A 20,677-nucleotide genomic window follows, 5' to 3' on the forward strand; every position below is an offset into this window, starting at 1 on the left:
GTCTCCCTGATACCCCGGTTCCTCCAGTGCATTTTATTCCACTCTGCTAACTCTGGTTGTCTGTGGTAGTCCGGTTGTCCTTCGCAGCATGCGGTCGTATATGGAGATATTGTGCGAGCTAACAACCTCATTACTTTAACACTCTTCTAGAATCTGGTGATCCCTAATGGATTTAAAACACATGTCCCGGATCTTGTCTCTACGGATATAAGGACCACCGTCGTACTTAGTACATGGATCATACAGACTCGGCTGCTACAATATGTTACCTGGTTACTAGAGAGCACACACGATGCGCAGCTCACGATGTAGATATTGGGATAGTGATATCTAACAAAGGGAAAAAGTGATCTGAACTCGATCAAGGACAAACATTGTAGGCAATTTCCTGCAAGATTATAAAAGCTCATCCTATTCTGATCCTGCTCTTCCCCCTCTATCCTATCCTCACACTGTTTCCCTTTCTTTTGCCCAACACGTCAAGCTCACACTATCAGACAGCTCGTGCAGCATCGGCAACGAGCTTTGCTATCAAATCTCATCATTAGCTAGGTACGTTCGTCATCAAGAGCATACTTTCCCATATTCCATTTTCCTCATATTGTCTCACACCTCAGCTTCCATACAGCATGGAAGGTCACGGCCGTGACATCCCAGGCCATCAGGCCCACCTCCCTGAGGAGGACTCGAAAAGGTACGTATATTCATTCATCATCACCGGGACCTATTCCGTATTTTCATCAGTTGAGAGTCATCCTCGTCCTTCCTCCGTGACTTGTCGATATCCTCGTCTTTTGTGTTTGTGGGATCACATTTGCTAACTCATAGGGCTTAGGCCTGGCAATACTGCCTGTGCCAACCGGCCTTTCACGACGTGAGTACACGACATATCCCCTGGCATCATCACTTTCCTAGCATCTAAGCCTACTCTGTCTGCCGTCGCACCTTTAGCTTTTGACAGTCTTTTGCTATTCCTTTCCCTTTCTCTCACCTGTCTCTTACCTGTCTCTTACTTGTCTCTTACTTATCTCTTATTTGTCCACTATCTACCAACTGTGCTCTATGATCCAAGCCCCTCTTGACTGTCAACAACATCATGGGTGTGAAAAATTCAGCTAATCGAAATAATAGCCCCAGCGGCTCTCCCCAGACAATCTACCAGGGAAACCCTCCGCTGTCCCTACTTCTCTCTCCTCCGCAGACCTCACCATTGATACCGCTGGACGCAATGGATTCTAGCCCTCCGGCTAGTCACCTCAATCAATACATCCCATCATATCAAGGCCGGGCCCGGGTCATTAGCGGACATGGGTCATACCCCGTGTATGACCCTAGTCGAGGAGAGCAGCTGAGGAGTGCTGCGGACCGTGCCAATCCTTACCGGGATCGACTAGAGCGAGTTGACCATCCACGGGGGCAGTATCGGGCCCGGAGCAGAAGTCCTAGGCGCTCGATCCAACCGGCAGGTGTTCATGGATCCCGGGAAGTGCCAAGAATCCCATTTACGGAATTCAATCAATATCCTCGGGAGATGTATATCCCACCTGGAATGAACGACCAAATGCCTCATGATCTGCCGAGCTCCTCCCCGACGCTACCTCCGAACCACGCCCAGAGACGTGGTTATGCTTCAGGCAACCTAGGGGACTCTCCTGGACATACTTACCCTCCCAATGACGGCAACATGTATGGATACCCTCTCGACCAACAACAAGTGCAGGGATGCGACCCGGGGCCCGACACACAGCCGGCCAACAAGAAAGAGGATACCAGCAAGAACGATGAGGATCACTTGTGTGAATTTGCTGCTCCATGCCGAATGCATCCCTCACCTGATGGAATGCACTACCGGAAGGTTGTCTCACATGTGTTTGGCAGGAACAAAGCTGTCACCAAGCTGTTCCCACTTGGCGTCTGGGTCCACTATTGCCGAAAGCACTACCAGCGTGCGCGATATCGCGCAGACCAATGGCCATTCACGCAGTGTGACCTCCTTCTAGAATCCCTGAACCGAATGGAGAACTGGGATGGAGTGGAGAGTTTCGAACTTATCCTCCGCCGCCGAGAGCAAATGCGAGTCGGACGGGAAACCGAAAGCGCACCAAACTCAGGGACCTCCAACCAGAACAACACTACTCCCTCTGTCGGTCAGAACCAAGATCAGGACAACAAGTCCTCGGGCACCGTTACTCGCCCTCCAGGCCGTAAGCATCCAACTGCCATTATCGCCCCCGTTCCAGACTGGCTTCGCCAACACGTCGGTCACGGAAAGACATTCCAAGAAATCCGCCGCATCATCGAACTGGTGCGTAACCACATGGTGAGGCTCCGAAACCAAGAAAGAGCCCAACAACAGCTCAACCATCTTCCCAAGTCCCCGAGTGGACCAGGAAGTCCTCGTCGGGGTGGTCTTTCAAACGGCCAAAGGGGACGCATCACTAAACCCGCCCACCGCGACCCCCTACGCGTGCGTGCTAGCACGGTTCGTTTTCCTGATGTTGAAATCCTACCTCACTTCAAGCCTTGGGTCAAGGAGGCTGCTCTACGACAGCGATCTGCCACCAACGGCCCAACGGATGTCAAGGAATACGAAGCAGAGCGGAGGATCTCAGGAGGGGGACATATCCTTGGGGAAATCCAGGATAGCTGTGACATCAATGCTCGGGCTGAATCGAGTCAGCCGACGAACGGCGACTTTGCTAACAATACGACACCCCGTCTTGATGGCCGCTCCGAGTCCCTTTCTACGATTGAGATGACTGGGGCCAATCTCTCACAAATGCAGCCTCACATTGGCAGGGCTGGGACCAACCGCGGCCAGTCTGAGAGCCAGCGGCGACGCAGCGAACGGGTCTACATCAAGGCCCTGGACCGTGTGCCTACCAAGAAGCCCGGCAAGGATGGTGAGCCTGGAAAGGATGGTGACAGGTAGCTTGCCATCAACTTGCCAGTCTGCTGCTCATAGTCTTACCAACCACCGGTCACATAAGAACAAGGATTGAAAAACGGAATTTTTTTTAATAAAAAAAGAAAAGAAAAAGCAGCCTATTGACAGATTACGCACTTGCCCGCTCCAACGACAACCCAACTTGATCACAATATCGATTGGTCTCATTCACGTGGCTTAGGCATGCCTTTTGGTCGTTGTATCTAACCCTCAGACATTCCAAAAAAAACCCCCTTATCATCAGTCTTGAGGGCATACTATCTTCCTCGACTTCACGTGGCTGCTATGGGAAGACTTCATGGAAGAGCAGTTGAAGCCCGACAAAAATGTGAAACATGGGGAAGATATGTTGCTGTGACCACCACCTCATGCCGAAAGTCCTCAATCAGCAAAGGGAAAGAAAAGTGTCAGATCGATCTCCCGTGTCAAGCAATTCTGTCAAGCTGCAACCTGTGCCTGCGGCCTGTGGCCTGCGAAAGAAGATATTCATGGCAGTGACATGCCCAGGTTTACATTGCTTGCTATGACTTTGTTAAGACATGGATAGTGATTTGAATGGGTGAAGAGTAGGAAGACAAAAACGAAAAGAACAAAAAAAAAAAGCCCATATGCCTTCGGCAAGGATTGAAGAGTGGAAAAGTCCACCTTCAACAGATACATATGGATGGACTTTCATAGCGTTTGTATCAATACAAGTTCAATTCAATTACATTGTGAGACTTGGTAACTGTTTTAATTAGAATATGAGGACCATCACTATTTCCCACGAGCTTCCTATCTACCTACCTAGGTTGTCTCCTTCAGTAGGTGATCGTAACGTGAATCGCCACGAGTCCCCCCCCCTCTGTACAGGTATTGCCGAAATTGACTTGACCACTCCACACTAAATCACTATTTTCTGGCCCACCGCTAAGGTCTTAGTGTGAATAAGTTACTGGGCATCGAATAAGCCGCGTCAAATTAAGGCTCGCAGTATTATACCGCCATATAGTGCGCATGTATAGTGGCCAAAATATTCTATCGTAACGTTCTGCTAATGCTGAATCAATCGATAATGGAAGTTTTGGGCGAACGATGGCTATTTTCGCCCCACATTGGCGAGGGACGGGCCGTGACGGAAAAGATCGTTGATCCGACTAGTACGATGCTTTGGAAGAGCCCGAGAGCCACGGGCACAGACCGATCGAGTCCACAATGCCAGGGCATTGAACAGAGGTTGCCGAGAGAATACGATAGGGCTGCACGTATCGAGGAGCCCACCCACAGGCATAACTTTGCACAACATATATATGGCATACATACCTCGACTGGGGTTGGAAGGTTGGAAGGTCGTGTGCAGCCGCTAGCCACTTATTTGCGACGATCCACGTCGAGTCAATCTGTTGTGATACAAGGCCTACGCCGGTTGCGATATTGAACAGATCCCGCCGTCGAGCTAGCAGTGAAGGGTCGCCTAGTCCTCGGCTGACCGCCACTTTAAAGAGATACATACCTCGACTGGGGTTGGAAGGTTGAAAGGTCGTGTGCAGCCGCTGGCCACTTATTTGCGACGATCCACGTCGAGTCCATCTGTTGTGATACACGGCCTACGCCGGTTGCGATATTGAACAGATCCCGCCGTCGAGCTAGCAGTGAAGGGTCGCCCAGTCCTCGGCTGACCGCCACTTCAAAGAGATACATACCTCGGAGGGGGTTGACGAGATGCATCAACCATTTATGCTATTTAAGGGGACCCTTTGGTCCCCTCGTCCCCTTGATCGTTCTGTCCATTCTCACTCTACTCGTGTTGGTAGAATATCTCGTGACATTCAAATCTCTGACAACATACTCGCGGTCGACAATGGCTTCCATCAAGTATGATTCGGAATTCATGACCAACCTAGTCGCTGGGAAGCCCGTCTCTCCCATTGCAACCTCCGAGGGGGAGACTGGAATACCCGGAAACCCAAAGAAGCGATTTGCTGTCATCATGGATGAGCACCGACAGCCAATGGTGGTTCATCTTTCGGACGAGTCGCGGCCAAAGCTGCAGATCAGTATGTGAAATTAAGGTAGAATGGAAAGAGGCTCCAATTATCTAACCCCAGTCGACCAGTCCGGCATGATGAGAAGGATGTCCTGCATGTGTTCGATCTCGGCCAAGCGTTTGATATCCCCTTGGATGCCTCTGTCCAGGCTTTCGATGTCACGCAAGACGACTCGCTGAACTTATATCTTTCTTTCGCTTATCTAAGAACCCCCACAACGTCCAATCTGGTCATTGCGAAGCCTCTCACGCCAAACTGCCTGGTCCCTGGTCGAAAACTGGAGAAGCTAGAGGGCGAGTCAACCGACATTGCGTCGGTCAAGCAAATCATCATGGTAATCATCCCTGAGCGATTCCAGATGATGTACTAACGTAAGGTCATCTCATCTCTAGACGCGCATGTGGAAAAATTCGGGAACCCTCTTTCCATTTGTCATCCTGACTCATCAGATCAAGGGACCAAACCAGCTCATGAGCGAGGCCATGTCGACGATTTGGGCACCGAATCTCAACAGCTGGTCAAAAACGACTGATGTCATCATCCCGGGTTCGTACGGGACCATTCTCAAAATTGCCCCATCTACTGCTGGCCAATGGCATGGGTTTTATCTGCTATATGACTTCAAGGGCCAAAGAAAACTTGCAAGTTACTTTATGGGACTGGATGCGCATAGTGCAGGATATAAACGCATTATGCATGGTGCGATGCTACAACCTGAATACGGTAAGCATTTTGAATCACTATGGGTACTGCCGCATTGAAGAACGTGCGCTGAAGAGTATCAACAGACAATATCTTCACTCTCGGTACTGTCCGGGACTATGAAGATGCGGACGCTCCCATGATATCAACCAGCGAGGGTCTCTTCTTTGAACCGTGGTCCAGAAGTTTCTTGGTATATGGTCAGTGGAAAAGGCTCAGTGGTGACAAAAATTTTCAGAGCTGCAAGAATCTACAAGCAACGCATTGGGGAGATGATCAATGCATCTGGTTTAGGAGCAGCCTGAACGAAGTCGGCTATGTCCGCACCAATACCAATACAATCAAAGACAAACGCAGAGACATGCTTCCCGCCCCAGTCTTGCTGCTTCCAGCCGGCGACTCCCTTTGCGCCGAGCCTCTGATGATTGGTGAATTTGCTGGTCATATTTGGCAATCCCTGTTTGTGGCAGACTACAATGGTAGTCTCACCCACCTTCAGCAGGCATCTGATACTGGACATTGGCTCCAAAAGCCATTTTACACTTACCACAGCGAGGGAACACATGACGTGGATGGTTACACCATCACTATAAGGCCACTGCAAGAAGACCAATCTCCCCTCATCGGAGGATTGGTTCAGATTCGCAGTTCATCCGCAGTGACAGGCTACCTGAACGGGCGAAATGTGACATTGAGCCCAAGCCCCCGATGGTACCTAGCGGACTTTGAAGGCTCACTGAACTTCATTGTTCCAACCACCTCAATGGCCTGTCCAATTCTTACCATTGACGGTCTTCAGACCGCCACTAAGACTCCGCTTGACGTGAGTCGGACCGTCATCGACCCGTCTAAGAAGGTGGAAGCTCGCTGGGATGAGATCATCGACAGCTGTCAGTCATGGAAAGACTTCAAGAGCTTCAAGCTCGAGAACGGCCGGACAATATTCCCTCAGCACGAGGGGCCTCCCGACGAGGACCTACAGCATGGGTTTGACCAGTTCAAAACCCTACAAATCGCCCGAAAGCGCTTGCACCCAGATGGCACCGTTGCTTTCTTTGATGGCGCAGACGGTAGCGTTATTCCACCTCCCGAGGGACTTTTTGACATCCTCTCTGATGCATGGCATTACGTTACGAAAATGGCTCACAATGTCGAACATTGGTTTGTCGAGTCGGCAAGTCAGTATCCCTAATGAACTAAGTATGACGAATACTAGCACTCACAGCCTGCTTATAGATGAATTTCTGCGTTTTGTCTGCAAAATCGGCAACAAGGTCTTCAAGCTTGTGCTCGATACCGTTGAGAAAGTTATGCATGCCATGAGCTGGGTGAGTTAACCCCACTACATGATAAGTAAGGTCATAGTTCTAAGAATATGTGACAGGTCTGGAAAAAGCTCAAGACTGTGATAAAAGATCTCATTAATATTCTAGGGCATATCTTCAATTGGAAGGAGATTATAAGCACTAAGAATTCGATTTCTGCCCTCCTCACCTCTTCAATCGATCTATTGGCTGAGAAGGCAGGAGATGCAGGGGAAAGGCTATCTAGCAAGATGAGCGAAGCGGCTAAAACAATGAGGGAGGGTCAGGCACGATCTGATATAGGCGAGAAAATATCTTCCGACTCCAACCCATCGCTGAAGGGGCTATCGTATAATACCTCAGTTGCCTGGATGGGGGAGAGAATGAAGAATGGAGGAATGGCGACAATGCCACAGAACGAACATGGTAGGCGCTTTTGTTTTCTTTCCAAGACTCACGCCTGCTAATACATATGCGCCTAGGCTTGACTTCACATCCTGAAGTGACCAAGTGCTGGAACAAGACCCTTCCGCATGTACAAAGCATGCAGAGGCATGTCAATGGCCTCGCCAACAAGGTCAACAGCAACCGTGCTCAGAAGGGCTCCATGACCTCCGGACAGACATTCACATTGCTACAGGAATTTGCGCAGCCTGGTGTAGATACCCTGAAATTGATCGCTGGTGGAATGCTTGACGGGCTTCACGCCCTTCTCCAGCAAATAAGCAAATACGGCAACGCGAAGATTACAATCCCCGTTCTCAGTGGTCTATACAAGACCATAGTCGGGCACGATTTGACCGTGTTTGATGCTGTCTCGTTGATTCTTGGTTTTGTCACCAATGCCATCACAAGCATCGTCACTGGACAAGCACCACCGGTCATCCCCGACCTGCAGAGCTCTACGACGCTTGGTCGCCTCGTGGGAGTCTACACCCCGCGGCTTCCCGCCAAGGCCATCACTGACTTCCATACGCTTACTGGCGGCCTCGTGGTGACTTGTACCATCCTCTATCGGATCGTCGAGTATTTCAAATTATTAAAGCAGATTGCCACTGGCGGCGTCAAAGTCTCATCGGGGATTGGCATCACCGATTGTCTCTGGGCTATATTTCAGGGTGTCTATACAATTCATTCATTCCCTACAGATCCTGACATGCCTGGAATGGTGTTCCGTGGACAGGTAAACAGGATCCCTTCCCTCAATGCTACAACCAGAGGTCAAGTCGCTGACCCTTTTTCAGATTTGCGCTTTCAATATTGTCAAGAACGTGACTCATATCCTCGCAGCATGCATGTCCGGCGTGTCAAGCAAGGAAGAAAGCGCCGCGGGCGAGGTCGCTCAGGGCCTAGGGGTCGATACTTTTGTTGTCATTGTCGATACTGCAGTCAGTGCAATTACGTCTGGCCTCGGTATCCTGGTCGGAGGGTTTGAACTGGATGAATCAACGTGGAAGAATTTCAGCATAGAGGGATCCACTGCCGGAATTGTGGGGTGCATATTGAATGTGGTCAAGGACGTTTCTTACTTTGTGCTTTTTATTGCTCCAGAGGAGGTTGTCGAGAGCGTGCCTGGCTATTTCATTTGGCAGGGCGCGAGTGACGGACTTATCCTTGTGACGTGTTTCAAGTGGAGGTGCGACTTCGATCTAGACGCAAAACACTTGCCGCATCGGGTTCTGTCCGGACAGGTCGGATCGCGAGTTCATTCCCTAGGCTAGCTTCCTGAGTTCGGTCTCTATTCTATTTACCGCGGCTTGTTAGTCCTCTGTGGGATTGCCACGTACTGACCCGCGCAGCTCATGTCCTACGGGTAAAAGTCGCTTACACACACACACACACACACACACACACACACAATTTATTAACGCCCGGCGGCTAAGCCGAAAGGGGAACTATCTCTGATCTACTATACATATTATTGCGGAGCGTTAGCGAAGCACCCATATCATAAGGGGGGTTGCTCTCATGTCACGTGACCTGGGTCTTATTCGATTATCTAATTCTTCTCCTATGGGTCTCCAGAAAATAGTGGGGCGGTGAGGGCCTCAAAATTTAATGTCATGTGATCCTCTTCCGGCAGAATTTGTTAGTGCCTTAGTCATCCACCAATCGGATCTATACGGTCACGTGACTTTGTTTGCTCCTAGCCTAGGTGCTGGCCTGGATGCTGGGTGCTAGCCTCGGTGCTCGGTGCTGGCCTCGGTGCTGGGTGCGGTGCTGGGTGCTGTGCTAGGTGCTGGCCTGGATGCTGGCTTCTGCCCTCGGTGCTGGCCTCGGCGCTCTGCTGGGTGCTGTGCTGGGTGCTAGCCTGGATGCTGGGTGCTAGCCTCGGTGCTCGGTGCTGGCCTCGGTGCTGGGTGCGGTGCTGGGTGCTGTGCTAGGTGCTGGCCTGGATGCTGGCTTCTGCCCTCGGTGCTGGCCTCGGCGCTCTGCTGGGTGCTGTGCTGGGTGCTAGCCTGGATGCTGGGTGCTGGCCTCGGTGCTGGGTGCTGGCCTGGGTGCTGGCCTGGGTGCTGGCCTCTAGCGTCACGCTAAGCCTATAGATATCCGTAGAATACTTAGTTGTCTCTACCAATGCACTAAGACAAGCGCTTAAAAAATACGGATTAAGCTAACGCTCAGCAACAGAGGCTGGGGGTCCGGGGGGCGCCCAAAGCACCCTGGTAATATATATAGTACTATATCTGCTTAGAGCCTATATATAAAGCCTTATAATATATATTATCTTAGATATCCGTATTATAGCGGATCCTCGTAGGTTAGTATTTTAGTTAGTAGGCTAGCTTAAAGGCGCTTCTCTAAGTGTTTAATATCCTATTTTCGGTAGTTAAAGCGTGTCTACTATCTATAATATAAGGTAGTTAGTAGGTTAGATCGGCGAAAGGGGGTGATTTATATTTATTAGTATAGTTAAGTAGCCTCGAGTCGGCTAGTAGCGATAGCAAATTATATTAAGGCCAATACCGCCTCTAAGCTTAGCGTCTACTTCTAATTATCGGAAGGTAGCTTTCCTCCTAGGAAGAAGGATATATTTCCTATGTACTTGATTTCCTCTGCCACATCCTGGCGATCTCTTTCCGTATTAGTGCTCAGACCTTGCCACTTTTTGCTCACTAAGTAAATCATAGCGCGTATACTCCGAAAGGAAGGGAGATACAAGGTAGAAGAAGACTTCGTAATCTTAAAGTCGCGTATATAAAGCAATAGCGCCCTATAGTTACTACTAAGTGTAAAGGATAAAGGTCCTTTCAATCATGAAACGGGGAATGATAGGATATACGTAGTATATATCGTAATCAATACGTGCGGGGTTCGTTAGGTGATCGACCCTACTTCTTAGCGCACTAGGATTTTCCTTTAATCCTAGGGCCCCCCGGGCCCCCCCTAACTTCTAATAAGAGTTAGTCTTGATATATAGAGATAATACACTTTTATTCCCCTCCCCGCTATTTATATCTTACCCGGTTAATAGGTCTTATACCTAATAACTATATATCTTTATAATTCTAACTCTTCTTCTTTAACTACCTAAGATATAATAGCTCCTCTAGTTATCTATAGCGGTTTACGGAATAACACTAAAGTACCTAAGTATCTAAGTCGGATCGGTAGCGAATAACCGATATCTATACTAGGCGAGGAACTAAGGGAGACTTAAACCTAAAGAAACTCGCCTAAGCCGAGCGATAAACCACTCGAGGAAAACCACTAGTTTATTAATAAGATAATCCGAAGACTCGAGCTTTAGGCTATAGAGTATAAAGTAAAAGCGGCTTTATAATAATAAATTCTTATAGCTTAAAAACTAGTTATAGAAAATAAGAAAAAGCTCTAAAAACTAGTAGGACTATCGAAATAGCTCTAAAACAATCGCGGTTCCTCTATAGAGAGCGAGTAAAGCTAGAAGGGAGAGATTAAGCGGGATATCGGTAAGTTTAAAGAGAACTTTAGTATTAGGTAGAGAGAAGATTAGTTAAACGACCTTAATATACTCTTTAGAGGAGCCCTAAAGAAGTATATCTTAAGAACCTAGAAAGTCTTTATAGCTACTAACTTCCTCTATACTATATATAAAGGTAAATAGGCGATTTATAAACGAAAATACCCTAAAGATATATCGAACTAAGAGGCTTTCTAAGAATAGATAAAAATATTACTTCGAAGTTTATATAATATTATTACTAATATCCTTATCCTATTTTAAGAAGCGATAATAAGACTTTACTAAGACTCTCGGAATTTCGAAAACTATCTTAAATCGCTAGAGAATTACTTACTAAAATAGACTAAAGAGTAAAGGGCCTAGACGCTTTTTATAAAGCTATAGAAACCCTTTTAAGATATTATAATTATAAATAGTAATAGATTACTTCCTATAAACTAAAATAAGATATTAAAACTAGTATCTACCTTTTACTATATCTATTTTATATATTAGAAAAAGAAAGACCACTTATTTTAGCGATATAATAAGCGTAAGTAAGGAAACTATTATAGTTCGATACCGAATTATCTCTATACCGAAATACTAAAGGGTTATAGAAGAGGATAGCCTTATAAAAAAAGCTAATTTAGAGATAGAGCTAAAGGGTATAGATCTAATAGAAAATTATAAAACTCGATAAGTTCTAATACGAACTCCTAGACTACTAAAAAAGGAAATAGTACCGCTTTAGTACTAAAAGGTACCTATTTTATTTATTAAAATAAGAATTATTAGGTAAATAAATACTTATAGAGAGGAACCTTAGTCTAAGTATTAAAAGTAAATTAGACTAGATAGTAGGGAAAAGTAGAGGAGCTAGATTAACTTTTAATACCCTAGCTTAATACCCGCTAATCGGGACTATAGTACGCTTTTATATACCGATTACTTTAGGAGATAGTCGCGAAATATATATAGATCTAGATACTAGCGCGGAATATAATATAGTTAGTAAAGAATTTACTATTAAAAATAAATTATTAGCTATACTTTTCTTATCTTTAACGCTAAAAGGCGTCGCTTTAGATAGACTCTATATCTATAGTATATTCTAGATACTATTTATAATAAAAGACTTTTAAAGTACCGAAAAGATAGTAAAATAACCCTATATCGGTATCGATAAGGACTTAAGTGTGACCTGCCAGTTCTTCATAGGAAAAGAGTGCATTTGAATTCAGAATACTAAGTACAAGGGGGCAAGAGAAAAAGGGGAAAGGATCGACACTATAAGATCCTTTTGTGCGTCGAGACCTCTAGTCGGGGACTTCAGGTAGAAATCTCTGTCGACCCTCGTCCCGGACTCTAGTCTATTATATACCTAGAAACAAATATCGTTATATAACTGTAAGAACCTCTAGATCATTATATAACCCCCGGCTAAAACTATATTTAGCCTCTAAATACTAGCTTATCGTTATTAGGATATTTATCGAGGATAATATCTCTTTTTAAAGTATTAATCTAGTCTTATAAACGTATTAGGGGACCTAGTTTAGAAGGATATTAATTATAGAACTCTTAAACCTTTTATAGTATATACTTAAAGTTCCTAGCGGGATACTATTATAGATTAAGATTATATCCTAACTACTACACTCGATACTATAGTTTCTAGTAATACGTTCTTATATCTAGCAATTTGTTAACTTCCTATTTATCTTCTTTATTAATCTTAATTAGTAGAGGGGGATTAATATATTATCCTATTAAGGGCTTAGTAGTCGCTACTCTTCGTAGCTTACTAGTATAGAAAACTAGGTATATTTAGATCGAATCTAGTAGATTAAGTTTATAAGAATTGCTAATCTTATTAATAATCTTATATAGACCACTCGCTAAGTAGGCGAGTTTCCGACCTAGCTAGGTAAGCTACTAGTCTTTTATTATTATAAAAATATAGTCGCTAATACCGAAATCTTCCTCTCTCCGATATCGATTCGCCTACCGGATCTATAACTACTATAACTTTATAATCTATTCCTTTATCTAAGTCTAGATCTCTTATAGATTTAAAAGTATCTATATAGTGTCCTACTTATTTAGTATTATAGTTTCCTAATCTTTCTAGTCGAAAGATATAGCCGGTTTATATCCTCTCTCGATAAAGAATAGAGACTTCTTTATAGTATTTTAGGGAAAGATAGAAGCTATAAAATCTACTATAGGTAGTATTTCTAACTAATTATCCTAGTTCTACTTAATATAGGGTCGTAATCTCTAGGCTATATACTAATTCGCGATCTTACTCTAACTATCGGTCTAGGGATAGTATATAGTTAATAACTTTCTCTTAATTCTAAAGATTCGATAGAACTTAGTCTAGAACTCGGAAACGAACTATCCTCTATAGTTAGAGATAATAGTCTCTAAAAAACTAGTAGTTTATATTATATTATCGATAAATAACCGAGCTATCTACTTTGTATTCGTATCTTTATAGTAGGGAATAGAAATTAGTCTCTTACTAAAGCGGTTAACTACTATAAAGATAGTATTATACCTATATCGGTCCCTCGGGAATAAGCGGAAATCTATAGAAATATATTACTAAAGCCTTTCTAGGATAGAGAGGGGGTATAGTAGTCTAGGAACTCGATCCCTCTATACTTTAGTTCGTTTATAGACTAAGTAGTTATCTATATATCGTTTAATATCTACTATCTACTTAAGCTAATAGTATCTTATAGAAATAAGCTTCTTTAGCTTTTCTATACTAGGATATAAAGTTATCGGTTATCGGTATACTATATCGAGTAATCTAGTATATAGATTATCTTTATCTAGAACTTCTAGGCGTTCTTTATAGAGAAGGAGTCCGTCTTAGAGGGTCTATTTTAGGTTATTTCCTTCTACTATAATCCGATAGAATTTATCGAGCTCCGAACTCTCGCGGTTTACCTATTTTACTCTATTAATAACTTCTTACGCGTCCTTTAGTTAGATTAGGTTTAAATCTAGTAGATAAACGCCCTTCTTTAAATAGTCCGCTAGTAAGAGCGTTAACTACCTACTATTATCGATATAAAGTAACTCCTTTCTCGATAATACGTTTATAATAATATTTTTCTTCCCTAGTCGGTATTTAATTAAGAAATAGAATTATAAGAGGAACTCGCTCTACCTCGCTTATCGTTAGTTTATTTATTAGGTAGTTATAAAATATTCTAGAGATTAATAGTCTATAAGAATCTCGAAACGATCTTATCGTATAAGACCTTCGAGCTCTAGTCTCTATTCCTATAATATATAGATAATAGTAAAGAGTTCCTTATCCCACACTTTATAGTTTAACTCTATAGCTTATATAGTTTTTAAATAGAAAGCTACTAGATACTAGAAATTATTATCTTTATAGTACTAAGATAATACTACTCCTAATATACTATCTAAAGCGTTAGTTTCTACTCTTATTTTTCGTATTAGGTCGTAATAATAGAGTATTAGTGTAATAACTAGCTTCTCTTTTAGGAGCGTAAAGGCTACTTTATAATAGGTAGACTATTTATATAGGACGCCCTATCGAGTTAGATAATATAGAGGCTTTAAAATTAAACTATATCCTTAGATAAATTATCGATAGAAGTTATAGAATCCGAGGAAGGATTATACGCCTTTTACTATCGATAGGGTCTTCTATAACTAGATCACCCGGATCTTCTTAGGATTAACTATAATACTATCTATACTTACGATAAACCTAAGGAACTTAGTCTTTATAATAGCAAATTCACACTTTAAGAGAGTAACTTATAAACTAGCCTTCTATAGTCGGGAGAGCACTTCTCTTACCTATCTATAATATTCTTTAAGGGTCTCACTATAGATAAGGATATTATCTATAAAGGTAACTACGTATTTATCTATATATTCGTATCCTAAAGGTTATTAAGTCCTCCGCTCCTAGGGTTAAACGAATCCGGTAGAAACCCTATCTAATATTAAGCTTAGTAAAGTACTTCGCTTTACTAGTTCGTTAAAGCACTTCGTCGATTAGAGGGAGTGGGTAATAGTCCTTTTTAGTAATTATATTTAACTTTCGGAAGTCTATATAGAAGCGGAGTCTACTACTAAGCTTCTTTACTATTAAGATTAGAGATACGTAAGGGGACGCGCTTAGTATAATAAAGCCCTTATCTAGATTCTTAATAATATACTATTTCGCCGCCTTTAGCTCGTTAAGAGATAGCTTATAAAAAGGATAGTAACCCGGTTATACTTTAGCTTTAAGAATAATATCGTAATCTATACTAGGTCTATATAAGGGCAATTTATCCGACTTCTTCTTTAAAAATACTTCGGCTAGGTTATAATACTCTAGCGGTAATATCCTCTTAATCTCTTAAAGTTTAGAATCCTCCTCGATAGCCGACTTTATAGTAAGAATTCGGTCTATCTTATAGAGTAAGGTAGTAAAGATCTCGATTCCTCTTATAGGGTCTCTCTTTTTCTATACTTCCTATCTATCGAATCCGACTCTTCTAATTATACTAATATCGATTATAAGATAGGGAGGTTTATCTTCTTTTTTATAGGAGAGCGGAATATTTAGTATCTTATCCTTAATATTCTATACTATCTTTCTCTACTCTTATATCTATTAGTATCTATACTAGCGCTTATAGGCGTAAGGATAGATATCCTTTTTCGGTTTCTATATTTCTATAGTTATCTTTATTAACTCGAAGAGATAATCTCTCCGGTCTACGTCCTTTTAGTGAATATTATCTTATAGAGATCTCTATAGGATAGTCTTTAGGGTTAGGATAGAGATCTTACTCGCTACTTTATCGAAAAGAGTCCTTTTATCTAGCTAAATTATCTAGTGTTATCGATAGTCGAGAAAGATATTATACTTAGTAAACTATATCTATCTAAGGATAATATTATATCTTCCTAAGTCTATAATTAATATAGGGATCTATCGTTAAATCCTTCTATCGATATAAATCGTAAGGAAAGCTATATACTATATTAGTTCTACTAGTTTACTATTAAAACCTCGCACTAGGTATTTATAGCCTAGTCTTTCTACCCTAAGTCCGAAACGCTTACCTAATATTATAACTATTAATAAATTAATAAAAGTATAACTATCTACTCTAGTATTACTAAGTGCTAAAATAGAAAATAAGCGTCTATTATATATTAGCTATATATTAAAAACTAAGCTATCTCTAGGACCGCTAATTAACTTCTATAAATCTAGCGAGAATAGTAATACCTTCCGTCCGCCTAGGAGGGAGACTTCGTCTAGGTAGGAACTTTTCCTAAATCGGTATCTACTTTAAGCTCTATAATCTTATCTATATAGGGAGGGTTTATAGTAGGAGTAGTTATCGCGATAGCGAGGGTTAGTTTCTTTTTCGGATAATTATAGGTTATATATCTATATTCCTTATAGTTAAAGTATTATCCTTTTTTTATTAAGGTCTCTCTTTCGGAGGTAGATAGATTTAGAGTGTACTCGCGCTTTACGTAGGGAGCGCTTAACTAGTTCGCGGCGAATATACCTCCGGTACTAATAGCGGGGATTATAGATCGGGTATATAAGAAGGTCTTTACTTCTTACTAAAGACTAATCTTATACGCTATACTCTAATAGCTCTATATAAATATATCGAACGAGATAGTATCTTAATTAACTACCTATATAACCTAACTCTAAAGTAGGTATAGGAGTTTCGAATATAGATTATACTTATAGTTTTCGGTAATAATAATAGCTTCTTCGGCGAGCTATATAAACTCTATAAGGAAATTAGTAAAGCTATCCTTCGGTTTTATCTTAAGTTTATAGTATATAGTATAAACTTCTATATATCGGTTTAGGTTCGCGAAAATAGTCTTTAGGTAAAGGATAATATCCTTAGCGTCTATATATAGGAGACTAGTATCGGAGCTTATCCGGGGAGTAATATATAGCTAAGCTTTACTTTTATAATAGCTCTAGATATAGAGCTTATAGTAAATAGGTAAAGGGTAATAGTTAGTATTTACTTCGAGCTTCTAGCGAATTATAGTTTCCTAAGTCTTAAATCGGACTTCCTTTCTATCGTTTAGTATAGATATATTAGGTATTTTAGTAGACTTCCGAATAGTAGTAGCCTCTATAATTAGTACGCCGGTACTATACTAATTCTAGCCTTAGAGATTTAGGAGATAGAAGGTAAGTTTACTACGCTCGCGGATAGCGATATCTCAATAGGCGATAGCCTTATCTCGCTCGATATAGAGTGCTTCTATAGTATTATTAGGTTTAGTTCTCTCTACTCTTAGTATAATAATCTTATCTTCGAGTTCCTAAACTAGATTTCGTAGTCTCTAGTAATTATAAGTAAGCTTAATAAATCTTTCACTTCTCGGTATCTAGCGTAGCTATACGCTAATCGGTTCTTCTTCTTTATCACGTTTACTAGTATTAACTAGTCTCTATAGATTAGGGGTTAGGGTATACGGGTTATAAGTAGCGATAGTTTCTTACTTAGTCTCTTTATTAGGTATAGGGATAGGCTATCTATCCTAATTCGCGGGTAGGTTTCGTCTCGGTCCGACTATCTTAATTAGTCGGGGGTTCTCGGTTCGGGTTCGGGATTAACGTGGGTTAAGGTCTTAGCTATATGTGATCCCAGAAGCCCATTTCCTTATATAAACATGTCTTATGGCCTATTGGCCGGATCCATATAGATCCGTTTCTGCACTTATATACACTATCGTTACCGTATTCTGTAGTACTTAGTCGTTGGTAAAGCTAACTTAATATAAACCATACGATCTTTTCCGAATCTTATCTAGTAGCATATCGGTATAGGCCACCTTCCACAGTTAGCCTAGGGAGGTATAAGATAGCACCGTATACGTCTAGTAGGGCGAAAACGGTGCTAAACCCTCTCGTCCTATCCCGATAACGATTCTATAGACCTAGATACTAGGTAGGGAGGCTTATAAAACCTCGTTTTCTCCCTCCTTTCCTCTACCCTCCCCTCCGGCTCTCTCGGTATACTAGATTCTAAGAACGAGGGGGAAGAACGGAAAAATATAGGAGATAATATCCCTTTCTAGACCCGGAGCGGGTCTATTAATAAAAATCGTGTAATCTATAGAGAAATATAGATTTATAAGGATCTATATAGCCGGACGGAATCTTAGCCCCTAAGCGAATATATCGCTCTAAGAGAAACCTCGAATCTATAAATATCTATCTAAGGGAAATACCGATCCGTATAGGAATAGAGGTCCCGCTACCTAGTAAGATCCGTATCTAGGCGCTATTAAAAGATAGATAGCCTCCTAACCTAATAAGAGGAATATAGAACTTATTATTTACTTCCTCTAAGAAAGAAAAGAACCCCTTATTATCCCCGCTAGGAAATAATTATATTTACGTAGCCCTTTTAAAGAAATACCGAAGCGGAATTTATAGCTAACCTTTTAGTAGAGGTTAATATAGCCTTTAACCTTTTAGAAATAAAGGAACGAAATATCTTTATATATATATATTCTACTATAGACCCCTAGTAGGTTAATCTCTTAGTCGAACGGGCTATAAATAGGGCTTAGGCCCTCTAGGCGGAACGGTCTAAAACCGAACGACTTATAGCGGCCTTTAGTATAGCTATAAACCTATCCTATAGGTTAGACCTCCTTTCTAAGGGAGAATAGCTACTACCGAATACCTCTAAGAAGTCTCTATTATCTATAGCTATAATCTTTTAAGCTATAGATAAGGATACCTATAAGAGGTTCCTAAACGACTTATAGGCAATTACTAACTATAATAGCGCTATCTTTAATAACGCCGCCTATAAATAGACGCGCGACTATAATCGATACTTTTTAGAGCTAGTAAAGCTTACCGGTTATAACTCTTTTAATAAGGTAAAGATACTATATACCTCTAGGAAGCTTATAAAGGTCGCTCGGTAGCGTCTAGAATAGCGCGAGCGATAATATAACTTACTCGGTATAGATAACTTCCTAATATAGGCTATATTTAAGGAATAGCTTAAATAGGAATTCGCGGAGTACCTATCTATAGAGAAACTCTATAAGCGCTATAAAACGCTTAAATAAGGGAACTAATCTATATAAAAGTACGCTACGAATCTCTAGTAGGTTATATCCGATCTTAATTAGGATATTCCGGACCTAATATTAATCTAGCGATTTATTATAGGTATAAAAGCTACCTACTATACTAAATAGGCTAAGGGACGAGACTAGCCTAAAACGATTAAAGACGTTATCTTCTATTTCGCCTAGTACGAGTAAAGGCGGGTTATCACTTAGAGATATAAAGGGTCTTCGGTAAGATACCTAGACGCTATAGATATTAATACTATCGTTAGCTCTATAGAGGCTTATACTATATAAGGGCTACTACCGTTTAAAGAGACCTAAGAATATTATAACTATAGGAAATAGGGATATCTAGCCTATTTCTATCGGAAGCCGAAAACCGAGGAGATAAAATAGAAGTAAAAGGCGGTATACGAACGATCCCGCTAACCTATAAAAAACTAGTATAGCTATATAATATAGAAGCCCTCGTCGGCCGCCTATAATAGGCTCCTAAGCTACTATTATTCGATATAGATAATATCCTCGACCCTTATTACCCTATAAACTCCTATAAACGGGCCTAAATAGAGCCCCCTCCGCTATCTTAGTAGAGGCGGAGGGAAAGACCCCTATATCTATCCGTGTCCCTAAATATCCTTACTAACTCCCTAACGTTTTACTAGGGAAAGATCTATATAGGAGACGCTAACCTAATATCTATTTATATACTCCTAGATAGCGGAGTAAGCGATATATTCGTCTCTCTATAGGTCTTTAGGAAGTTAGATAGATAGATCTAGGTACGAAAACCTAAGACCCTATTACTAGTCACTATTATAAATAGCGAGCGGCTAGAAATAAGTGGTTATACTATCCTTCTAGTTAAGGTCGGAAACTAGATAGGATAGATTAAGGCCTAGATCCTCCTAACTAAGTATAATATAATCCTTAGCCGAGATTTCCTCTAGGTAGAAAACCTATATATCGACTAGTATATATCTATTATAACCCTTATAGATTATAACTATTATATATATACTATTTACCCTATAAATAACGCCCGCGTTATTATAAGGGGAAGTATATACCTTAATATAATATCGGCTAAATAAATACGCTAACTCCTCCGGAAATTAGGGAGTGAAGTCTACCTTTTTATAGTCTATCCGACTTACTATAGATATAAAAACGAAGAACCGGGGCCGCTTAAGAGCGATAACCCTAGAATTTAGCGGATCCTTATAAGATATAAGGATCTCTTCCGAGCGGAATTACCTACTACACTTCCCCTAGAACGTAATATAGCGTACGAAATCGATATAGGAACGTATATACCTATTAATATTAACACGTATAGACTCTCCTCTAAGAAGCTCGATAAGTAAGCTAGATAAGTCGAAGATCTTATTAAAAAGGGCTTAATCCGCGAGTCTAATAGCGTATAGGGCTTCCTAGTCGTTTTCGCCTAGAAACCGAATAGAAAGTAGCGAATATATATCGACTATCGAGCCCTAAATAATATAATAGTAAAGAACGGATACCCCCTCCTATAAATCTAGGAGTTATTAGATATTATTAGGAACGTATAGATTCTCTCTAAGATCGATCTTATAGCCGGATATTAGTAGATCTATATAGAGAAAGGTTC

At 41.7% G+C, this 20,677-nt stretch overlaps 3 protein-coding genes across 3 annotated transcripts; 2 read left to right on the forward strand and 1 right to left on the reverse strand.

Annotated features, from left to right (window-relative positions):
• Positions 1-629: 629 nt before the first annotated feature.
• On the forward strand, positions 630-2,932 carry N7525_008948 (putative pathogenicity factor; the record flags this gene model as incomplete). Its single annotated transcript, XM_002563013.2, has 3 exons — positions 630-694; positions 836-874; positions 1,132-2,932. 3 exons carry the CDS (start codon positions 630-632, stop codon positions 2,930-2,932), a joined length of 1,905 nt encoding a protein of 634 aa, XP_002563059.2.
• A 1,151-nt stretch (positions 2,933-4,083) lies between these two features.
• On the reverse strand, positions 4,084-4,627 carry N7525_008949 (uncharacterized protein; the record flags this gene model as incomplete). The annotated part of the gene is made up of 3 exons (XM_061214555.1): positions 4,084-4,219; positions 4,250-4,411; positions 4,440-4,627. 3 exons carry the CDS (start codon positions 4,625-4,627, stop codon positions 4,084-4,086), a joined length of 486 nt encoding a protein of 161 aa, XP_061068986.1.
• A 2,187-nt stretch (positions 4,628-6,814) lies between these two features.
• N7525_008950 (uncharacterized protein) lies at positions 6,815-8,049 on the forward strand (the record flags this gene model as incomplete). Its single annotated transcript, XM_061214556.1, has 4 exons — positions 6,815-6,854; positions 6,913-7,004; positions 7,061-7,342; positions 7,492-8,049. Coding segments are annotated over 4 exons (972 nt in total), but the record flags the coding sequence as incomplete, so codon positions are not given.
• Positions 8,050-20,677: the final 12,628 nt, after the last annotated feature.

This window comes from Penicillium rubens (genome assembly GCF_028828025.1).
Source record: "Penicillium rubens strain IBT 27055 chromosome Unknown utg000003l_segment0_segment0, whole genome shotgun sequence".
NCBI lineage: Eukaryota > Fungi > Ascomycota > Eurotiomycetes > Eurotiales > Aspergillaceae > Penicillium > Penicillium rubens.